General features: G+C 30.1%; 1 protein-coding gene across 8 annotated transcripts in view; it reads left to right on the top strand.

The window, feature by feature from the left end:
- The window catches only part of PDZ-GEF (PDZ domain-containing guanine nucleotide exchange factor), a 504,712-nt gene that overhangs the window by 408,739 nt on the left and 72,001 nt on the right, over window positions 1–23,972 (top strand). For 5 of the 8 annotated variants that reach the window (XR_011331894.1, XM_069824559.1, XM_069824564.1 and 2 more), the window contains 2 exons: window positions 3,884–3,970; window positions 10,924–11,307. Coding sequence is in view for 7 of the 8 variants with exons in the window: in XM_069824559.1 (XP_069680660.1) it covers window positions 3,884–3,970; window positions 10,924–11,307 (471 nt within the window). In the remaining variant the exon portion in view is untranslated. The remainder of the gene's footprint in view (window positions 1–3,883; window positions 3,971–10,923; window positions 11,308–23,972) is intronic. The other 3 variants (XM_069824560.1, XM_069824562.1, XM_069824563.1) reach the window with 3 other exon arrangements.

Below are 23,972 nucleotides of genomic sequence, written 5' to 3'. Positions count from 1 at the left end.
CAGTAAACTAAAATGAGAATGATTTTTCATACAAATCTGCCTAATAATTTTTGCATTGTATTGTTGAAAAATATTTATTTAAGAAATGAAATTTTGCTTAAAAGCGTTTCCATTACACTTAATACACAAACTACACTTTGGAACACACTAAATGAGAAAGGTTAAAAAAATTGGCTGCAATTTTTTTTATTATGTTTATTACACACAATTATATTTCAGAAGGCTAAAATGGCAATTATTTTTATAAAACTTTATTGAGAGATTTTTCATTATATTTATTAAAGGCACTATAGGTGAATCCATATAAAAATAATTATAGATTTGTTGACACACAAAAATGTGCAGCTGTAATTTGATGTAATTTTTACGGCGTTATAATGCATAATTTAGGAATATTTTAAGATGTGGCACATAACTTTTAGGTGCATAGTTTTTTTCTTTACTCACTATTACATTTTATGTGACAATAATTCTCTTAAATTTGTCAAATGTAAAGTGTTTTTTTACAGAAATGTAAATTTTATTTAGTGTTTTCATATAGTCAAATAAAAAAATTGTTTGAACATAAACACTATTATAATACCCAGCGCTTTTTTCAGCCGGAACGCATTCCGGTAAACTTTTTGCCATTACAAATTCCGAGACATATTTTATAAGCGAAATTTAAAATTAAAATTGCTGCCACTGTCGAGTCCAAGAGTTTACATTTTCTCATTATTATCGTTGCTGCAAAAGTAACTCATGCAATCTAGTGCTGCCATCTTCCGTTATTGATCCTGAAACTAAAGCTCGAACTCGCAAAATTTCCGTTATGCTTAAAATCGATGAGCTCCGTTTGGAACTTATTGTAATATAAGGTATGTAGGCCTAATATTTTTAAACCTACGTTTTTATTGTATAATGTGATCGAGTGATAGAGTTCCGGTGAACTTTTTTCCAGAAAAAAGCACTGATAATACCTGAGTACATTTTAAAAATTGTCTTATTAAGAGTTACCAAAAGAAAAAAAAAGAAAGATGATTTTTATACCGTACCTAATTTTTTTTTGAGATGCATGCATTAATATTAATAATAATAATAATAATAATAATAATAATAATAATAATAATGATTTATTTTAGCTGGCAGAGTTAAGGCCATAAGGCCTTCTCTTCCACACAACCAGCAAAAAGTGTATATACATATGCATGAACTTACAAAGAATTCAACAATTTGATTTAGATGAGAGTTACATGTATACAAGAGTTATTTACGAATTAAACAACAAAATACTATGAACTATTAATTAAACACTGAAATAAACTGGGTAGCAGAATTAAACTAAAATACATAGAATGTTAATATATTTCAAATTATATTAGATAATAGAAAGAGATTATTATGAGACAATTTTGAAAATGCAGCACAATCAGGATGATGTCTAAAGAAAAAAAGCAACAGTGTAGTCAGTAATATTTTAAATCAGTATGATTGGAGTGAAATGCTAATAAGGTTATCTTTTAAGCTGTTCTTAAAGGTGTTTGTTGTCTTGCAGCCCCTAATACTTTGTGACAAGGAATTCCATTGACGCGAGGTGGATATTGTAAAAGATGAGGAATAACAAGATGTTCTATGAAGAGGTATATTTAGCGTGCCACAGATAAGTGATCTGGTATTTACGTCGTGGTTAGAGTATAGATAAGAGAAACGAGACGAAAGGTAATTTGGTGTTGAGGTGTGCAGAATTCGAAAGAGTAAAGACAAAGAGTGTAAAGTTCTGCATTCTTTAAGTCGGAGCCACGAGAGACTTGCGAAGGACGGTGATATGTGATCATATCGTCGGATGTTGCACACGTATCTGATGCACATATTCTGAGCTCGCTGTAACTTGACTGACAGTTCAGAACTTAGATCACTTAACAAAACGTCACAATAATCGAAGTGCGGCATTACTAGGGTTTGTACTAGGGTAAGTTTTAGTTGCTGGGGCAAGAAGTTTCTCAAGCGACTCAAAGAGTGAAAGGAGGAACAGATTTTCTTTATCGTTTCTTTAACTTGAAAATTCCAACTTAGATTATTATCAAAAAAGAAGCCAAGATTTTTTACGACAGATGAATAAGGGATTAGCGTGTTGTTAAGGGTAACAACTGAAAGATTACTGTTATTAAGGGAGTTAACTACACGCTTATGTCCAATAATTATGGCTTGAGTCTTACTTGGGTTAAGTGCGAGTCCGAAATTGGCCGCCCAAGTGGAGACAGTGGCTAGGTCACAATTTAACTTGTCAATCGATTCATTGATCGTATTGGGTCTGGAATGTATGTGAAGTTGTAGGTCGTCGGCATAGAGGTGATATCGGCAATACTGTAAGTTCTTTGATACGTCATTAATGTAGATAGAGAAAAGTAGTGGTCCTAATACGGAGCCCTGCGGCACTCCCGTCTTTGCTTAATATACAGACGTGGACAAATTATTAGACTAAATTAATTATATGTGCAACAAAGCTGTACTTATCAGCAGAAATAATGAACAAAAATGTATTTTGCACAGATGTAATGGATAGAAACTTGAGTCTGGAGGTTACTAATATTTTGTGAACATTCCCTTATTCTTTATTAACACGTTGATTTTGTCAGGGATGCTGGAAACCAAAGTTTGACACTGTCTTTGAATATCAGCATCATTTAGCCAGATATCAGACAGTGCTTAAATGAGTCCATGTTTTGTTGTAAGCCTCTTTTTGTTCACTTTCTTCTTCAGTATAGATCACAGATTTTCAATTTCGTTCATGTCCGGTCTTCTTGCAGGCCATGGAAGAATATCTTCTGCAGTATATAATTAAAAAACCAGTACCTAGTACCAACATAGTCAGAAAAAATATACTTAACCATTGGAAAAATATACCAGAAGGTGTAAACAATCATATTTACAACAATAGAGACTCTGTGAATTATACTGATAGTTGATATGACGAGTTATATTATGTTTCAAAGAAAAACGTTTTAGTATAATAATTTGTCCACGTCTGTACAGTAAGCAAAATTAAAAATAGTTTTGACATAATCTATAATAAATAACCACCTAGAAGTTATGTATCACCCTTAAAATATTTCTAAATTATTTATTTTTGTAACACTTTAAAAATTACATCAAATTTTGACTGCAACTTTTTTTGTGGCTTTGCATTTTCAAATGTTAGGAGATCTATAATGAGTTTTACATGCATTCACGAACAAGTCCCACTTAAACAAAACTTCAAGACAGTGAATTGTAGGTTTTCTCTATTACATATATATTACGCAAGATTATACTTAAGACTATCAAGTAAGAAAATTTATAAAATTATTTGCTTACGGATTTTTTATATGAAATGTATTGAACAAGACTAATTTCTAGAAGACAATGAAGTTGATGATAAAACAGTTAATTACTAGATTTTAGATATATTAAAAAAGAATCATATTTTATCTGACAGTTCAGATTTTTCTATTACATTAATTTAATTTTTTCAAAAGAAAATTACATTTTATAATCTTGACATACATATATGTTTTATTATGTTTATTTAAGTCAGTATTTCAGAAGATACTGGTATGCAAATTACTTAAAAACCTGTATAGCCTATAGATTTCAATATTACATTCGAGATAAAACTGTATTTCAGACGATAGCAGACTGAGAGTGATTTGTAGGAAGTTTGTTTACATATTTTGTTTCAATATATATTATACACAACTTTATTTTAGAAGACAAAAAAAAATACTGATTTCAGAAGAAAAAAATCTTTCAGCTTTTTCCATATCATTTTATAAAGCTTTGTTACAATGATTTAAAAAAAAAGTTTTGCTTACAGATTTTTTTGCAATTTATTTCTTACAAGTCGTAACCTTATTTAATGTTTTAGGCACGTTTGCAACCCTGCTGAGTCTCTATTGAGTTCACTCCATCCATCTATCTCTCACTCCATACACACGAATCAACTCAAGGACAGGTAAACCAATTCTAAAAAAAAAAAAAAAAAGAAATATACCCCTGTATTCTATACACATTAATATCAAAATCCCTATTTTTATTTGCACTTGACATGCTTAGAACTTCTTACATGAGAGATAGTATACAGTGCCTGGGTAACACACCCTTGAATTTGTACCCTTAAACTTTTAGAATTAAGACAAGTTATTACCAACCACACCCCGTGTATATATATAACTCATATCTGTCTTGAGGTTGATCTGTGTACAACGAAGTTCAACGGATTAAATGAGTATATATCAGCCCTGAATATTATTGTAGACGTTATTTTCTGAACTTTCTTGTGAACTTTTCGCTGCTTACTTTCGCAATTTGAGTCTGTGAAATTTCACTTCATTTTTTTCACAAGGGGAGATCATGATTTCAAAACATTTTATTTTAATGAAACTGTACGAAATTGTAGCCATAGTAGATATCATAATATCTAGATGATGCGTACGTATAAATAATCATCCTTAAAAAATTAAAGCACTGCCATTTGTCATGTTTCTTGAATATGCACCATTCACTTCCAAACTGACACAGATCGGTGTATGTTTCAATGAAATGTTGTATTTCCACATTCTATTGTGAGTAATATAAGGGGACTGGATAATCTGAGTGGATAGCTATTGTGTATGAATGAAGAAATTTTGCTATTACTCTTCAACTTCTGAATCTATCAGTTTACAATTTTTACAGCATATACAAAATATTTGCAAGAATATTTTGTTTTTAGATTACGGTATCTTTCTACCTCATATGTAGTAGATTTCCTCATATCTGACAACTGTGGGACAAAGCCAGTGTCGGATAACTGATTTTGCCGGATAATTAGAAAATACATTTATAGGTTATGTAAAGACACACTGAAGTGCACAAACATTTTTTTCTATGTTGAAATTTAGTAATTTTCATATAGATAATTAAAAGTAAAGTTTTGAAATATGTACAATGTTTATTTTTAGTACTGAATATGGTAATATACATTCATCAATTCATAATTATTGTAACACATACTAGCATAAAAAATACTAAAAGTTTTCGTAACCTTATGACAATTTTAAATGGCGGTCATGTGATGTGAAGAATAGTGTAGCCAATGTCGCAACTACAAAGACTATAAAGTAGCGCTCGATGCATAAGAACATTTCGCTTTTTCTTTCACGGAATCCATTGTACAACAGCAGCAGTGCTTAGCGGTAATAGCCATGATACTATCCATCACTTGAACGAAAGTTTTGTGTGCTGTAGGAACAGAGAATTTCACACTTTTGTAATTAGACTCATCCATCACCCATTCGAAATGGACGAGTTCAAGTGTTAAATTGAAAGCTACCATCTCTGCACATTGTTTGCAAGGTCCAAGTGACGTGTTACTGATCCTATCCTCTACTCCAGGGACATAACGGGTTTTTTGTCTATGTTTTTACGTGTGAACTGTGTAAAGAGTAAACACACTATGCGGCATGTGCGATCTACAAAAACCACTCTTATCTTCGTCAGACTCTTCTCTTTTGCATGAATGGCTTTTTCTTTTTTTTTTTGACCTAGCCAAAAGTGCCGCTGTTTTGGTATTGCCGGTTATTTGGGTGCTGGATACGAGGGGTTTTACTGTACTTGATTTTATAAAGATTTTTTAATCTGAAAGGTATTCATTAAATTTAAGTTAAAAACATAGGTATTTTAGGAACATTTTTCTCAGAAACCCTTTGCACTACAAGTTCCTAAAAATTCAAGTATATTTCCAATGCATTTGACTACATTTGCTGCCATTTTCATCACATTATGATTATTCAGTCAGTAGAAAAAAAATATATTTTCGATCCTGAAAAAAATTATTTAAAAATTTTCATATTTTTTCATACATTTCTGGCTGTAAAATCCATAATAATTTTGATAACCATGTGAAAATGGTCATGCTTCCATATGAAATAGGAGTATGTAAAATTTTAGCCTGCAAGTAGTTTCTGAGGAAAATGTTCCTAAAATATCCGTGTGTTTAACTGAAATTTAAATAATATTTTCAGGTTTAAGAATTTTTGTAAAATCAAGTATATGAGATGGAAGGATAGTCTATAAACCAAAATGTACCTGCAAATATTGTATGTATACTGCAAAAATTGTAAATTGATAGATTCAAAAGTTGAAGAATAAAAGCAAAATTTTTTCACCCATTTCACTCATACACAACAGCAGTATGATCAGAGTACCCAGTCCTCTTAAATTAAATTTTTTTCTATATATGTTAGCATAGCTGTTACAGTTACGAAGCAACTAGATTTCTTTATGTTAATAGAAATATTTATAATGGATCAGGTAAAATCTTTTTCACAAGTTATCAGAAAAAAAATATAATACCAGTTCTCAGTTATCGAAAAATTACGCAAAGAATACAATTTACACTACATGACACTATATACAACACTGTATTCAAGCGAAGTAACCGAGTTTTAATTGACAAAAGATTCTGACAGATTTGTGGTGGGCAAGACAGGTATGGGTCAGGTTTCCTCTTAGCACTTGAGTTTATTCTCCTTTCATTCTACCATTGCTTCATTCTCATTTGCGATCTTACTGATGATTAAAATCTTCAGCACTTTCAAAGTGCTGGTAAAGAAATGCTTAAAGAAACACACCTAATGGAATGAGTAAACACTTGAATAATTAACCTAACCTATCCTGTATGATTATGTAGTTACCGCATTTATTTTATATTTTTAAAGAGTCGCACTTCGCTTAGAACTTCCTTAGCTTACCCTTCTACCTCTTTACTTCAGCTCCTTCCACGCTTTTTACGTCTTTCTTTTTTTAATTTCCAATCTTTTTCTCTCTTTCTTCGTTTTGTTTCTTCTTATTTATTTATTTATTTTTTTGCTTGTTCCTTAATTTCTGTCTTTGTTTTTCTTTTTCTTTGTTCTATTCTTTCACGTTTAGTTTTTTATGTATCTTTAATATTAATTTTAGTTTTTTTTTTTTTTTTTTTTTTTTTTTTTTTTTTTTTTTTTTAGTATGTACAATTTTTACTTTAGTTTGTTTCTTTCATTTTCAGTTTACTTGCTTTTTTTTTTAGTTCGTTTATTACGTTTATAGTTGAGTTTGTTTCTTTTTTTTTAGTTTAATTAATTTTTTTACAATTTTAGTTCAGTTTGTTTATTATGTTTTTAGTTGATTTGTTTCTTTCCTTTTTAGTTTAGTTCGTTTCTTATAATTTTAGTCCAGTTTGGTTGTAACATTTTTAGTTGAGTTTGTTTCATTTTTAGTGAGTTTGTTTCTTTCATTTTTAATTCAGTTAGTTTCTTTCCTTTTTAGTTTAGTTTGTTTCGTATAATTTTAGTCCAGTTTGGTTGTAACGTTTTTAGTTGAGTTTGTTTCATTTTTAGTGAGTTTGTTTCTTTCATTTTTAATTCAGTTAGTTTCTTTCCTTTTTAGTTTAGTTTGTTTCGTATAATTTTAGTCCAGTTTGGTTGTAACGTTTTTAGTTGAGTTTGTTTCATTTTTAGTGAGTTTGTTTCTTTCATTTTTAATTCAGTTAGTTTCTTTCCTTTTTAGTTTAGTTTGTTTCGTATAATTTTAGTCCAGTTTGGTTGTAACGTTTTTAGTTGAGTTTGTTTCATTTTTAGTGAGTTTGTTTCTTTCATTTTTAATTCAGTTAGTTTCTTTCCTTTTTAGTTTAGTTTGTTTCGTATAATTTTAGTCCAGTTTGGTTGTAACGTTTTTAGTTGAGTTTGTTTTCATTTTTAATGAGTTTGTTTCTTTCATTTTTAATTCAGTTGGTTTTTTGCTTTTTAGCTTAGTTTGTTTCGTATAATTTTAATTCAGTTTGGTTATAGCGTTTTTAGTTTAGTTTTCCCTTAATTTTCAGTTGAGTTCGTTTCTTTTCTTTTTAATTTAGTTTGTTTCCTTCGTTTTTAGTTTAGTTTGTTTCTTATAATTTCAGTCCAGTTTGGTTATAACATTTTTAGATAAGTTTATTTCATTGCTTATTGAGTTTGTTTCTTTCATTTTTAATTCAGTTTGTTTCTTTCGTTTTTAGTTTAGTTTGTTTGGTATAATTTTAATTCAGTTTGGTTATAGCGTTTTTAGTTCAGTTTTTTTCCTTAATTTTCAGTTGAGTTCGTTTCTTTTCTTTTTAGTTTAGTTTGTTTGGTATAATTTTAATTCAGTTTGGTTATAGCGTTTTTAGTTTAGTTTTTTTCCTTAATTTTCAGTTGAGTTCGTTTCTTTTCTTTTTAGTTTAGTTTGTTTCGTATAATTTTAATTCAGTTTGGTTATAGCGTTTTTAGTTTAGTTTTTTTCCTTAATTTTCAGTTGAGTTCGTTTCTTTTCTTTTTAGTTTAGTTTGTTTGGTATAATTTTAATTCAGTTTGGTTATAGCGTTTTTAGTTTAGTTTTTTTCCTTAATTTTCAGTTGAGTTCGTTTCTTTTCTTTTTAGTTTAGTTTGTTTGGTATAATTTTAATTCAGTTTGGTTATAGCGTTTTTAGTTTAGTTTTTTTTCCTTAATTTTCAGTTGAGTTCGTTTCTTTTCTTTTTAGTTTAGTTTGTTTGGTATAATTTTAATTCAGTTTGGTTATAGCGTTTTTAGTTTAGTTTTTTTCCTTAATTTTCAGTTGAGTTCGTTTCTTTTCTTTTTAGTTTAGTTTGTTTCGTATAATTTTAATTCAGTTTGGTTATAGCGTTTTTAGTTTAGTTTTTTTCCTTAATTTTCAGTTGAGTTCGTTTCTTTTCTTTTTAGTTTAGTTTGTTTCGTATAATTTTAATTCAGTTTGGTTATAGCGTTTTTAGTTTAGTTTTTTTTCCTTAATTTTCAGTTGAGTTCGTTTCTTTTCTTTTTAGTTTAGTTTGTTTGGTATAATTTTAATTCAGTTTGGTTATAGCGTTTTTAGTTTAGTTTTTTTCCTTAATTTTCAGTTGAGTTCGTTTCTTTTGTTTTTAGTTTAATTTGTTTCCTTCCTTTTTAGTTTAGTTACTTATAATTTCAGTCCAGTTTGGTTATAACATTTTTAGATAAGTTTATTTCATTGCTTATTGAGCTTGTTACCTTCATTTTTAATTCAGTTTGGTTATAGCATTTTTAGTTTAGATTATATTTCATTTTTAGTTTAGTCTTTTTTTTCCCTTAATTTTCAGTTGATTTTTGTTACTTTCATTTTTAATTCAGTTTGGTTATAGCATTTTTAGTTTAGATTATATTTCATTTTTAGTTTAGTCTTTTTTTTCCCTTAATTTTCAGTTGATTTTTGTTACTTTCATTTTTAATTCAGTTTGTTTCTTTCGTGTTTAGTTTGTTTCGTATAATTTTAATTCAGTTTGGTTATAGCGTTTTTAGGTTAGATTATTTCATTTTTAGTTTAGTTTTTTTTTTTTTTCCTTAATTATCAGTTGATTTTTCTTTCATTTTTAATTCAGTTTGTTTTCTTCCTCAGCGCGTAGAGCTGAGAGTTCCTGGGTTCGATTCCCGGTGCCGGAACGAATTTTTCTCGTATTAAATGGTGATAATACACATTGGCTACTTCATAGTAGTCGTGTAATATTCAATGAGGTGGGCGAGACCTCATATATAATGAATATGTGATGTATTAATTGTTAGCAGTTGTCACAAACTGATGTTGAATATGGCCATAAAGTCATTTAAATATGCGCTCCTGCATGTATGACTTACATTGTCTAAAGTGCAGGTAGTAAGGCCGTAAAACATTACGAGAGGAGTTCGGCCGGGACCGTGGATCGTGTCCCGGCATAGCTCAGTTGGAAAGAGCGCTCAGCGCGTAGAGCTGAGAGGTCCTGGGTTCGATTCCCGGTGCCAGAACGAATTTTTCTCGTATTAAATGGTGATAATACACATTGGCTACTTCATAGTAGCCGTGTAATATTCAGTGAGGTGGGCGAGACCTCATATATAATGAATATGTGATTTATTATCTTTTTAATTTAATTTGTTTCTTTCCCTTTTAGTTTAGTTTGTTTCCTATAGTTTTAATTCAGTTTGGTTATAGCGTTTTTAGTTTAGATTATTTCATTTTTAGTTTAGTTTTTTTCCTTAATTTTCGTTTGAGTTCGTTTCTTTCTTTTTTAATTTAGTTTGCTCTTAGTTGAGTTCATTTCCTTTTTAGTTTACTTTGCTTTTTACTATAAATAATAGTAACAGTATAACTACAGATCTCATTTTAATAGTTAAACAAAAATGAGATCTGTAGTTAATAATTCAATGATGATGAGATATTACTCGAGAAGGTACTTATCAGGGGTTACATACCAAAATAGTATCAAAAGGACTACAGTGAGGGATAATCCTATTTATTATTTCAGAAGTATTCTTCTTCATTTTGGTTCAGTTTGGTTATTACGTTTTAGTTGAGTTTGTTTAATTTTTACTTTACTTTGTTTCTTTCATTTTTAGTTTAGTTTCTTTTCCTTTTAGTTTAGTTAATTTCTTTCATTTTTAATTTATTGCTTTTAGTTTAGTTTCTTCTATTCATTTTTAGTTTAATTTGTTTCTTTATTTTTAGTTTGTTTGTTTCCTTCATTTTCAGATTGTTTTAAAATGTTTTTAATTTGTTTGTGTTTTTACCTTCTTTCTCTCTCCTTGATTGCTCATTCCACTCTTTCTTTCCATCCCTATTTCTTCTCTTGATTTCACTAATTCCCTTTTTTTCTTCCCATTACCTGTATTCCAGTCCTATTCTTTTTATCTCCATCTCATTGACTCTTTTACCGTCATTTAATATATAATTATAATACTTCATCTGAAACCCGTTTTTTATATACAGTACATTATTTCTTCTACCTCCTTTCCTCCTCTGCATCTACCACTGTTTCCACGATATCTCTCTTCCTCCTCTTTCCTCCCTTTTCGTTGTCAGTTTTTATTTTCCCAGAATATTATGCAGATCACTTAACATGTGTTTAAGCTGTGACTGCGTAATTGCAGGACATCCTCTTTCCACAGTGATGGAGTGCACAACGACGACAACTCCTTCACGCACATGCAGCCCTCGCAACAGACGATGCTGATCCACAGCCACAGCAACCCGGACCTCATGAGCATCTGCTACGACGACCTTCGCTCGTCGGACTACCCGGAGCACGTGCTCAAAGTGTACAAGCCGGACCAGACCTGCAAGTACCTCCTGGTGCACAAGGAGACCACGGCGCACGAGGTTGTAATGCTGGCACTGCAGGAGTTCGGAATCACGGACCCCAGCTCGCACTTCTCGCTGTGTGAAGTTTCTGTCGCTGAAGGGGGCATCATCAAGCAGAGGAGGCTGCCTGACCAGCTCCAGAATTTGGCTGAAAGGATCGGACTTAGCAGTCGGTGAGTGGCCAGCTTGAAATATTTAATATTATTTCAAATAGCAATAGCGTTTGCCGTTTTCTTCATCACAAATAGTACACATCACTGATTTCAAAATGTTTTACATTGTAATAAGAAGTTGCTGTCCATTTTGCTATTTTCTTCCTCATTGATGGTACACATTACTGATTTTAAAATGACTTAATATTGTAGTTAGAAGTTGCAGTCTCCATTTTGCTATTTTCTTCATCACAAATAGTACACATCACTGATTTTAAAATGACTTAAAATTGTAGTAAGAAGTTGCTGTCCATTTTGCTATTTTCTTCCTCACTGATGATACACATTACTGATTTTAAAATGACTTAATATTGTAGTTAGAAGTTGCAGTCTCCATTTTGCTATTTTCTTCATCACAAATAGTACACATCACTGATTTTAAAATGACTTAAAATTGTAGTAAGAAGTTGCTGTCCATTTTGCTGTTTTCTTCCTCACTGATGGTACACATTACTGATTTTAAAATGACTTAATATTGTAGTTAGAAGTTGCAGTCTCCATTTTGCTATTTTCTTCATCACAAATAGTACACATCACTGATTTTAAAATGACTTAAAATTGTAGTAAGAAGTTGCTGTCCATTTTGCTGTTTTCTTCCTCACTGATGGTACACATTACTGATTTTAAAATGACTTAATATTGTAGTTAGAAGTTGCAGTCTCCATTTTGCTATTTTCTTCATCACAAATAGTACACATCACTGATTTTAAAATGACTTAAAATTGTAGTAAGAAGTTGCTGTCCATTTTGCTATTTTCTTCCTCACTGATGATACACATTACTGATTTTAAAATGACTTAATATTGTAGTTAGAAGTTGCAGTCTCCATTTTGCTATTTTCTTCATCACAAATAGTACACATCACTGATTTTAAAATGACTTAAAATTGTAGTAAGAAGTTGCTGTCCATTTTGCTGTTTTCTTCCTCACTGATGATACACATTACTGATTTTAAAATGACTTAATATTGTAGTTAGAAGTTGCAGTCTCCATTTTGCTATTTTCTTCATCACAAATAGTACACATCACTGATTTTAAAATGACTTAAAATTGTAGTAAGAAGTTGCTGTCCATTTTGCTGTTTTCTTCCTCACTGATGATACACATTACTGATTTTAAAATGACTTAATATTGTAGTTAGAAGTTGCAGTCTCCATTTTGCTATTTTCTTCATCACAAATAGTACACATCACTGATTTTAAAATGACTTAAAATTGTAGTAAGAAGTTGCTGTCCATTTTGCTGTTTTCTTCCTCACTGATGATACACATTACTGATTTTAAAATGACTTAAAATTGTAGTAAGAAGTTGCTGTCCATTTTGCTATTTTCTTCATCACAAATAGTACACATCACTGATTTTAAAATGACTTAAAATTGTAGTAAGAAGTTGCTGTCCATTTTGCTGTTTTCTTCCTCACTGATGATACACATTACTGATTTTAAAATGACTTAATATTGTAGTTAGAAGTTGCAGTCTCCATTTTGCTATTTTCTTCATCACAAATAGTACACATCACTGATTTTAAAATGACTTAAAATTGTAGTAAGAAGTTGCTGTCCATTTTGCTGTTTTCTTCCTCACTGATGATACACATTACTGATTTTAAAATGACTTAAAATTGTAGTAAGAAGTTGCTGTCCATTTTGCTATTTTCTTCATCACAAATAGTACACATCACTGATTTTAAAATGACTTAAAATTGTAGTAAGAAGTTGCTGTCCATTTTGCTGTTTTCTTCCTCACTGATGATACACATTACTGATTTTAAAATGACTTAATATTGTAGTTAGAAGTTGCAGTCTCCATTTTGCTATTTTCTTCATCACAAATAGTACACATCACTGATTTTAAAATTACTTAAAATTGTAGTAAGAAGTTGCTGTCCATTTTGCTGTTTTCTTCCTCACTGATGATACACATTACTGATTTTAAAATGACTTAATATTGTAGTTAGAAGTTGCAGTCTCATTTTGCTATTTTCTTCATCACAAATAGTACACATCACTGATTTTAAAATGACTTAAAATTGTAGTAAGAAGTTGCTGTCCATTTTGCTGTTTTCTTCCTCACTGATGATACACATTACTGATTTTAAAATGACTTAAAATTGTAGTAAGAAGTTGCTGTCCATTTTGCTATTTTCTTCATCACAAATAGTACACATCACTGATTTTAAAATGACTTAAAATTGTAGTAAGAAGTTGCTGTCCATTTTGCTGTTTTCTTCCTCACTGATGATACACATTACTGATTTTAAAATGACTTAATATTGTAGTTAGAAGTTGCAGTCTCCATTTTGCTATTTTCTTCATCACAAATAGTACACATCACTGATTTTAAAATGACTTAAAATTGTAGTAAGAAGTTGCTGTCCATTTTGCTGTTTTCTTCCTCACTGATGATACACATTACTGATTTTAAAATGACTTAAAATTGTAGTAAGAAGTTGCTGTCCATTTTGCTATTTTCTTCATCACAAATAGTACACATCACTGATTTTAAAATGACTTAAAATTGTAGTAAGAAGTTGCTGTCCATTTTGCTATTTTCTTCCTCACTGATGATACACATTACTGATTTTAAAATGACTTAATATTGTAGTTAGAAGTTGCAGTCTCCATTTTGCTATTTTCTTCATCACAAATAGTACACATCACTGATTTTAAAATGACTTAAAATTGTAGTAAGAAGTTGCTGTCCATTTTGCTGTTTTCTTCCTCACTGATGATACACATTACTGATTTTAAAATGACTTAATATTGTAGTTAGAAGTTGCAGTCTCCATTTTGCTATTTTCTTCATCACAAATAGTACACATCACTGATTTTAAAATGACTTAAAATTGTAGTAAGAAGTTGCTGTCCATTTTGCTGTTTTCTTCCTCACTGATGATACACATTACTGATTTTAAAATGACTTAATATTGTAGTTAGAAGTTGCAGTCTCCATTTTGCTATTTTCTTCATCACAAATAGTACACATCACTGATTTTAAAATGACTTAAAATTGTAGTAAGAAGTTGCTGTCCATTTTGCTGTTTTCTTCCTCACTGATGATACACATTACTGATTTTAAAATGACTTAAAATTGTAGTAAGAAGTTGCTGTCCATTTTGCTATTTTCTTCATCACAAATAGTACACATCACTGATTTTAAAATGACTTAAAATTGTAGTAAGAAGTTGCTGTCCATTTTGCTGTTTTCTTCCTCACTGATGATACACATTACTGATTTTAAAATGACTTAATATTGTAGTTAGAAGTTGCAGTCTCCATTTTGCTATTTTCTTCATCACAAATAGTACACATCACTGATTTTAAAATGACTTAAAATTGTAGTAAGAAGTTGCTGTCCATTTTGCTGTTTTCTTCCTCACTGATGATACACATTACTGATTTTAAAATGACTTAAAATTGTAGTAAGAAGTTGCTGTCCATTTTGCTATTTTCTTCATCACAAATAGTACACATCACTGATTTTAAAATGACTTAAAATTGTAGTAAGAAGTTGCTGTCCATTTTGCTATTTTCTTCCTCACTGATGATACACATTACTGATTTTAAAATGACTTAATATTGTAGTTAGAAGTTGCAGTCTCCATTTTGCTATTTTCTTCATCACAAATAGTACACATCACTGATTTTAAAATGACTTAAAATTGTAGTAAGAAGTTGCTGTCCATTTTGCTGTTTTCTTCCTCACTGATGATACACATTACTGATTTTAAAATGACTTAATATTGTAGTTAGAAGTTGCAGTCTCCATTTTGCTATTTTCTTCATCACAAATAGTACACATCACTGATTTTAAAATGACTTAAAATTGTAGTAAGAAGTTGCTGTCCATTTTGCTGTTTTCTTCCTCACTGATGATACACATTACTGATTTTAAAATGACTTAAAATTGTAGTAAGAAGTTGCTGACCATTTTGCTATTTTCTTCATCACAAATAGTACACATCACTGATTTTAAAATGACTTAAAATTGTAGTAAGAAGTTGCTGTCCATTTTGCTGTTTTCTTCCTCACTGATGATACACATTACTGATTTTAAAATGACTTAATATTGTAGTTAGAAGTTGCAGTCTCCATTTTGCTATTTTCTTCATCACAAATAGTACACATCACTGATTTTAAAATGACTTAAAATTGTAGTAAGAAGTTGCTGTCCATTTTGCTGTTTTCTTCCTCACTGATGATACACATTACTGATTTTAAAATGACTTAATATTGTAGTTAGAAGTTGCAGTCTCCATTTTGCTATTTTCTTCATCACAAATAGTACACATCACTGATTTTAAAATGACTTAAAATTGTAGTAAGAAGTTGCTGTCCATTTTGCTGTTTTCTTCCTCACTGATGGTACACATTACTGATTTTAAAATGACTTAATATTGTAGTTAGAAGTTGCAGTCTCCATTTTGCTATTTTCTTCATCACAAATAGTACACATCACTGATTTTAAAATGACTTAAAATTGTAGTAAGAAGTTGCTGTCCATTTTGCTGTTTTCTTCCTCACTGATGGTACACATTACTGATTTTAAAATGACTTAATATTGTAGTTAGAAGTTGCAGTCTCCATTTTGCTATTTTCTTCATCACAAATAGTACACATCACTGATTTTAAAATGACTTAAAATTGTAGTAAGAAGTTGCTGTCCATTTTGCTATTTTCTTCCTCACTGATGATACACATTACTGATTTTAAAATGACTTAATATTGTAGTTAGAAGTTGCAGTCTCCATTTTGCTATTTTCTTCATCACAAATAGTACACATCACTGATTTTAAAATGACTTAAAATTGTAGTAAGAAGTTGCTGTCCATTTTGCTGTTTTCTTCCTCACTGATGATACACATTACTGATTTTAAAATGACTTAATATTGTAGTTAGAAGTTGCAGTCTCCATTTTGCTATTTTCTTCATCACAAATAGTACACATCACTGATTTTAAAATGACTTAAAATTGTAGTAAGAAGTTGCTGTCCATTTTGCTGTTTTCTTCCTCACTGATGATACACATTACTGATTTTAAAATGACTTAATATTGTAGTTAGAAGTTGCAGTCTCCATTTTGCTATTTTCTTCATCACAAATAGTACACATCACTGATTTTAAAATGACTTAAAATTGTAGTAAGAAGTTGCTGTCCATTTTGCTGTTTTCTTCCTCACTGATGATACACATTACTGATTTTAAAATGACTTAAAATTGTAGTAAGAAGTTGCTGTCCATTTTGCTATTTTCTTCATCACAAATAGTACACATCACTGATTTTAAAATGACTTAAAATTGTAGTAAGAAGTTGCTGTCCATTTTGCTGTTTTCTTCCTCACTGATGATACACATTACTGATTTTAAAATGACTTAATATTGTAGTTAGAAGTTGCAGTCTCCATTTTGCTATTTTCTTCATCACAAATAGTACACATCACTGATTTTAAAATGACTTAAAATTGTAGTAAGAAGTTGCTGTCCATTTTGCTGTTTTCTTCCTCACTGATGATACACATTACTGATTTTAAAATGACTTAATATTGTAGTTAGAAGTTGCAGTCTCCATTTTGCTATTTTCTTCATCACAAATAGTACACATCACTGATTTTAAAATGACTTAAAATTGTAGTAAGAAGTTGCTGTCCATTTTGCTGTTTTCTTCCTCACTGATGATACACATTACTGATTTTAAAATGACTTAAAATTGTAGTAAGAAGTTGCTGTCCATTTTGCTATTTTCTTCATCACAAATAGTACACATCACTGATTTTAAAATGACTTAAAATTGTAGTAAGAAGTTGCTGTCCATTTTGCTATTTTCTTCCTCACTGATGATACACATTACTGATTTTAAAATGACTTAATATTGTAGTTAGAAGTTGCAATCTCCATTTTGCTATTTTCTTCATCACAAATAGTACACATCACTGATTTTAAAATGACTTAAAATTGTAGTAAGAAGTTGCTGTCCATTTTGCTGTTTTCTTCCTCACTGATGATACACATTACTGATTTTAAAATGACTTAATATTGTAGTTAGAAGTTGCAGTCTCCATTTTGCTATTTTCTTCATCACAAATAGTACACATCACTGATTTTAAAATGACTTAAAATTGTAGTAAGAAGTTGCTGTCCATTTTGCTGTTTTCTTCCTCACTGATGATACACATTACTGATTTTAAAATGACTTAATATTGTAGTTAGAAGTTGCAGTCTCCATTTTGCTATTTTCTTCATCACAAATAGTACACATCACTGATTTTAAAATGACTTAAAATTGTAGTAAGAAGTTGCTGTCCATTTTGCTGTTTTCTTCCTCACTGATGATACACATTACTGATTTTAAAATGACTTAAAATTGTAGTAAGAAGTTGCTGTCCATTTTGCTATTTTCTTCATCACAAATAGTACACATCACTGATTTTAAAATGACTTAAAATTGTAGTAAGAAGTTGCTGGCCATTTTGCTGTTTTCTTCCTCACTGATGATACACATTACTGATTTTAAAATGACTTAATATTGTAGTTAGAAGTTGCAGTCTCCATTTTGCTATTTTCTTCATCACAAATAGTACACATCACTGATTTTAAAATGACTTAAAATTGTAGTAAGAAGTTGCTGTCCATTTTGCTGTTTTCTTCCTCACTGATGATACACATTACTGATTTTAAAATGACTTAAAATTGTAGTAAGAAGTTGCTGTCCATTTTGCTATTTTCTTCATCACAAATAGTACACATCACTGATTTTAAAATGACTTAAAATTGTAGTAAGAAGTTGCTGTCCATTTTGCTATTTTCATCATCACATGTAGTACACATCACTGATTTTAAAATGACTTAACATTGTAGTAAGAAGTTGCTGTCCATTTTGCTATTTTCTTCATCACAAATAGTACACATCACTGATTTTAAAATGACTTAAAATTGTAGTAAGAAGTTGCTGTCCATTTTGCTGTTTTCTTCCTCACTGATGATACACATTACTGATTTTAAAATGACTTAATATTGTAGTTAGAAGTTGCAGTCTCCATTTTGCTATTTTCTTCATCACAAATAGTACACATCACTGATTTTAAAATGACTTAAAATTGTAGTAAGAAGTTGCTGTCCATTTTGCTGTTTTCTTCCTCACTGATGATACACATTACTGATTTTAAAATGACTTAAAATTGTAGTAAGAAGTTGCTGTCCATTTTGCTATTTTCTTCATCACAAATAGTACACATCACTGATTTTAAAATGACTTAAAATTGTAGTAAGAAGTTGCTGTCCATTTTGCTATTTTCTTCCTCACTGATGATACACATTACTGATTTTAAAATGACTTAATATTGTAGTTAGAAGTTGCAGTCTCCATTTTGCTATTTTCTTCATCACAAATAGTACACATCACTGATTTTAAAATGACTTAAAATTGTAGTAAGAAGTTGCTGTCCATTTTGCTGTTTTCTTCCTCACTGATGATACACATTACTGATTATAAAATGACTTAATATTGTAGTTAGAAGTTGCAGTCTCCATTTTGCTATTTTCTTCATCACAAATAGTACACATCACTGATTTTAAAATGACTTAAAATTGTAGTAAGAAGTTGCTGTCCATTTTGCTGTTTTCTTCCTCACTGATGATACACATTACTGATTTTAAAATGACTTAATATTGTAGTTAGAAGTTGCAGTCTCCATTTTGCTATTTTCTTCATCACAAATAGTACACATCACTGATTTTAAAATGACTTAAAATTGTAGTAAGAAGTTGCTGTCCATTTTGCTGTTTTCTTCCTCACTGATGATACACATTACTGATTTTAAAATGACTTAAAATTGTAGTAAGAAGTTGCTGTCCATTTTGCTATTTTCTTCATCACAAATAGTACACATCACTGATTTTAAAATGACTTAAAATTGTAGTAAGAAGTTGCTGTCCATTTTGCTGTTTTCTTCCTCACTGATGATACACATTACTGATTTTAAAATGACTTAATATTGTAGTTAGAAGTTGCAGTCTCCATTTTGCTATTTTCTTCATCACAAATAGTACACATCACTGATTTTAAAATGACTTAAAATTGTAGTAAGAAGTTGCTGTCCATTTTGCTGTTTTCTTCCTCACTGATGATACACATTACTGATTTTAAAATGACTTAAAATTGTAGTAAGAAGTTGCTGTCCATTTTGCTATTTTCTTCATCACAAATAGTACACATCACTGATTTTAAAATGACTTAAAATTGTAGTAAGAAGTTGCTGTCCATTTTGCTATTTTCTTCCTCACTGATGATACACATTACTGATTTTAAAATGACTTAATATTGTAGTTAGAAGTTGCAGTCTCCATTTTGCTATTTTCTTCATCACAAATAGTACACATCACTGATTTTAAAATGACTTAAAATTGTAGTAAGAAGTTGCTGTCCATTTTGCTGTTTTCTTCCTCACTGATGATACACATTACTGATTTTAAAATGACTTAATATTGTAGTTAGAAGTTGCAGTCTCCATTTTGCTATTTTCTTCATCACAAATAGTACACATCACTGATTTTAAAATGACTTAAAATTGTAGTAAGAAGTTGCTGTCCATTTTGCTGTTTTCTTCCTCACTGATGATACACATTACTGATTTTAAAATGACTTAAAATTGTAGTAAGAAGTTGCTGTCCATTTTGCTATTTTCTTCATCACAAATAGTACACATCACTGATTTTAAAATGACTTAAAATTGTAGTAAGAAGTTGCTGTCCATTTTGCTGTTTTCTTCCTCACTGATGATACACATTACTGATTTTAAAATGACTTAATATTGTAGTTAGAAGTTGCAGTCTCCATTTTGCTATTTTCTTCATCACAAATAGTACACATCACTGATTTTAAAATGACTTAAAATTGTAGTAAGAAGTTGCTGTCCATTTTGCTGTTTTCTTCCTCACTGATGATACACATTACTGATTTTAAAATGACTTAATATTGTAGTTAGAAGTTGCAGTCTCCATTTTGCTATTTTCTTCATCACAAATAGTACACATCACTGATTTTAAAATGACTTAAAATTGTAGTAAGAAGTTGCTGTCCATTTTGCTGTTTTCTTCCTCACTGATGATACACATTACTGATTTTAAAATGACTTAAAATTGTAGTAAGAAGTTGCTGTCCATTTTGCTATTTTCTTCATCACAAATAGTACACATCACTGATTTTAAAATGACTTAAAATTGTAGTAAGAAGTTGCTGTCCATTTTGCTATTTTCTTCCTCACTGATGATACACATTACTGATTTTAAAATGACTTAATATTGTAGTTAGAAGTTGCAGTCTCCATTTTGCTATTTTCTTCATCACAAATAGTACACATCACTGATTTTAAAATGACTTAAAATTGTAGTAAGAAGTTGCTGTCCATTTTGCTGTTTTCTTCCTCACTGATGATACACATTACTGATTTTAAAATGACTTAATATTGTAGTTAGAAGTTGCAGTCTCCATTTTGCTATTTTCTTCATCACAAATAGTACACATCACTGATTTTAAAATGACTTAAAATTGTAGTAAGAAGTTGCTGTCCATTTTGCTGTTTTCTTCCTCACTGATGATACACATTACTGATTTTAAAATGACTTAATATTGTAGTTAGAAGTTGCAGTCTCCATTTTGCTATTTTCTTCATCACAAATAGTACACATCACTGATTTTAAAATGACTTAAAATTGTAGTAAGAAGTTGCTGTCCATTTTGCTGTTTTCTTCCTCACTGATGATACACATTACTGATTTTAAAATGACTTAAAATTGTAGTAAGAAGTTGCTGTCCATTTTGCTATTTTCTTCATCACAAATAGTACACATCACTGATTTTAAAATGACTTAAAATTGTAGTAAGAAGTTGCTGTCCATTTTGCTGTTTTCTTCCTCACTGATGATACACATTACTGATTTTAAAATGACTTAATATTGTAGTTAGAAGTTGCAGTCTCCATTTTGCTATTTTCTTCATCACAAATAGTACACATCACTGATTTTAAAATGACTTAAAATTGTAGTAAGAAGTTGCTGTCCATTTTGCTGTTTTCTTCCTCACTGATGATACACATTACTGATTTTAAAATGACTTAAAATTGTAGTAAGAAGTTGCTGTCCATTTTGCTATTTTCTTCATCACAAATAGTACACATCACTGATTTTAAAATGACTTAAAATTGTAGTAAGAAGTTGCTGTCCATTTTGCTATTTTCTTCCTCACTGATGATACACATTACTGATTTTAAAATGACTTAATATTGTAGTTAGAAGTTGCAGTCTCCATTTTGCTATTTTCTTCATCACAAATAGTACACATCACTGATTTTAAAATGACTTAAAATTGTAGTAAGAAGTTGCTGTCCATTTTGCTGTTTTCTTCCTCACTGATGATACACATTACTGATTTTAAAATGACTTAATATTGTAGTTAGAAGTTGCAGTCTCCATTTTGCTATTTTCTTCATCACAAATAGTACACATCACTGATTTTAAAATGACTTAAAATTGTAGTAAGAAGTTGCTGTCCATTTTGCTGTTTTCTTCCTCACTGATGATACACATTACTGATTTTAAAATGACTTAAAATTGTAGTAAGAAGTTGCTGTCCATTTTGCTATTTTCTTCATCACAAATAGTACACATCACTGATTTTAAAATGACTTAAAATTGTAGTAAGAAGTTGCTGTCCATTTTGCTGTTTTCTTCCTCACTGATGATACACATTACTGATTTTAAAATGACTTAATATTGTAGTTAGAAGTTGCAGTCTCCATTTTGCTATTTTCTTCATCACAAATAGTACACATCACTGATTTTAAAATGACTTAAAATTGTAGTAAGAAGTTGCTGTCCATTTTGCTGTTTTCTTCCTCACTGATGATACACATTACTGATTTTAAAATGACTTAAAATTGTAGTAAGAAGTTGCTGTCCATTTTGCTATTTTCTTCATCACAAATAGTACACATCACTGATTTTAAAATGACTTAAAATTGTAGTAAGAAGTTGCTGTCCATTTTGCTATTTTCTTCCTCACTGATGATACACATTACTGATTTTAAAATGACTTAATATTGTAGTTAGAAGTTGCAGTCTCCATTTTGCTATTTTCTTCATCACAAATAGTACACATCACTGATTTTAAAATGACTTAAAATTGTAGTAAGAAGTTGCTGTCCATTTTGCTGTTTTCTTCCTCACTGATGATACACATTACTGATTTTAAAATGACTTAATATTGTAGTTAGAAGTTGCAGTCTCCATTTTGCTATTTTCTTCATCACAAATAGTACACATCACTGATTTTAAAATGACTTAAAATTGTAGTAAGAAGTTGCTGTCCATTTTGCTGTTTTCTTCCTCACTGATGATACACATTACTGATTTTAAAATGACTTAATATTGTAGTTAGAAGTTGCAGTCTCCATTTTGCTATTTTCTTCATCACAAATAGTACACATCACTGATTTTAAAATGACTTAAAATTGTAGTAAGAAGTTGCTGTCCATTTTGCTGTTTTCTTCCTCACTGATGATACACATTACTGATTTTAAAATGACTTAAAATTGTAGTAAGAAGTTGCTGTCCATTTTGCTATTTTCTTCATCACAAATAGTACACATCACTGATTTTAAAATGACTTAAAATTGTAGTAAGAAGTTGCTGTCCATTTTGCTGTTTTCTTCCTCACTGATGATACACATTACTGATTTTAAAATGACTTAATATTGTAGTTAGAAGTTGCAGTCTCCATTTTGCTATTTTCTTCATCACAAATAGTACACATCACTGATTTTAAAATGACTTAAAATTGTAGTAAGAAGTTGCTGTCCATTTTGCTGTTTTCTTCCTCACTGATGATACACATTACTGATTTTAAAATGACTTAAAATTGTAGTAAGAAGTTGCTGTCCATTTTGCTATTTTCTTCATCACAAATAGTACACATCACTGATTTTAAAATGACTTAAAATTGTAGTAAGAAGTTGCTGTCCATTTTGCTATTTTCTTCCTCACTGATGATACACATTACTGATTTTAAAATGACTTAATATTGTAGTTAGAAGTTGCAGTCTCCATTTTGCTATTTTCTTCATCACAAATAGTACACATCACTGATTTTAAAATGACTTAAAATTGTAGTAAGAAGTTGCTGTCCATTTTGCTGTTTTCTTCCTCACTGATGATACACATTACTGATTTTAAAATGACTTAATATTGTAGTTAGAAGTTGCAGTCTCCATTTTGCTATTTTCTTCATCACAAATAGTACACATCACTGATTTTAAAATGACTTAAAATTGTAGTAAGAAGTTGCTGTCCATTTTGCTGTTTTCTTCCTCACTGATGATACACATTACTGATTTTAAAATGACTTAAAATTGTAGTAAGAAGTTGCTGTCCATTTTGCTATTTTCTTCATCACAAATAGTACACATCACTGATTTTAAAATGACTTAAAATTGTAGTAAGAAGTTGCTGTCCATTTTGCTGTTTTCTTCCTCACTGATGATACACATTACTGATTTTAAAATGACTTAATATTGTAGTTAGAAGTTGCAGTCTCCATTTTGCTATTTTCTTCATCACAAATAGTACACATCACTG

The sequence above is a fragment of the Periplaneta americana genome, chromosome 4 (assembly GCF_040183065.1).
Source record: "Periplaneta americana isolate PAMFEO1 chromosome 4, P.americana_PAMFEO1_priV1, whole genome shotgun sequence".
NCBI lineage: Eukaryota > Metazoa > Arthropoda > Insecta > Blattodea > Blattidae > Periplaneta > Periplaneta americana.
Note: the sequence above shows the minus strand (reverse complement) of the source record. Positions and strands in the feature narration are given on the sequence as shown.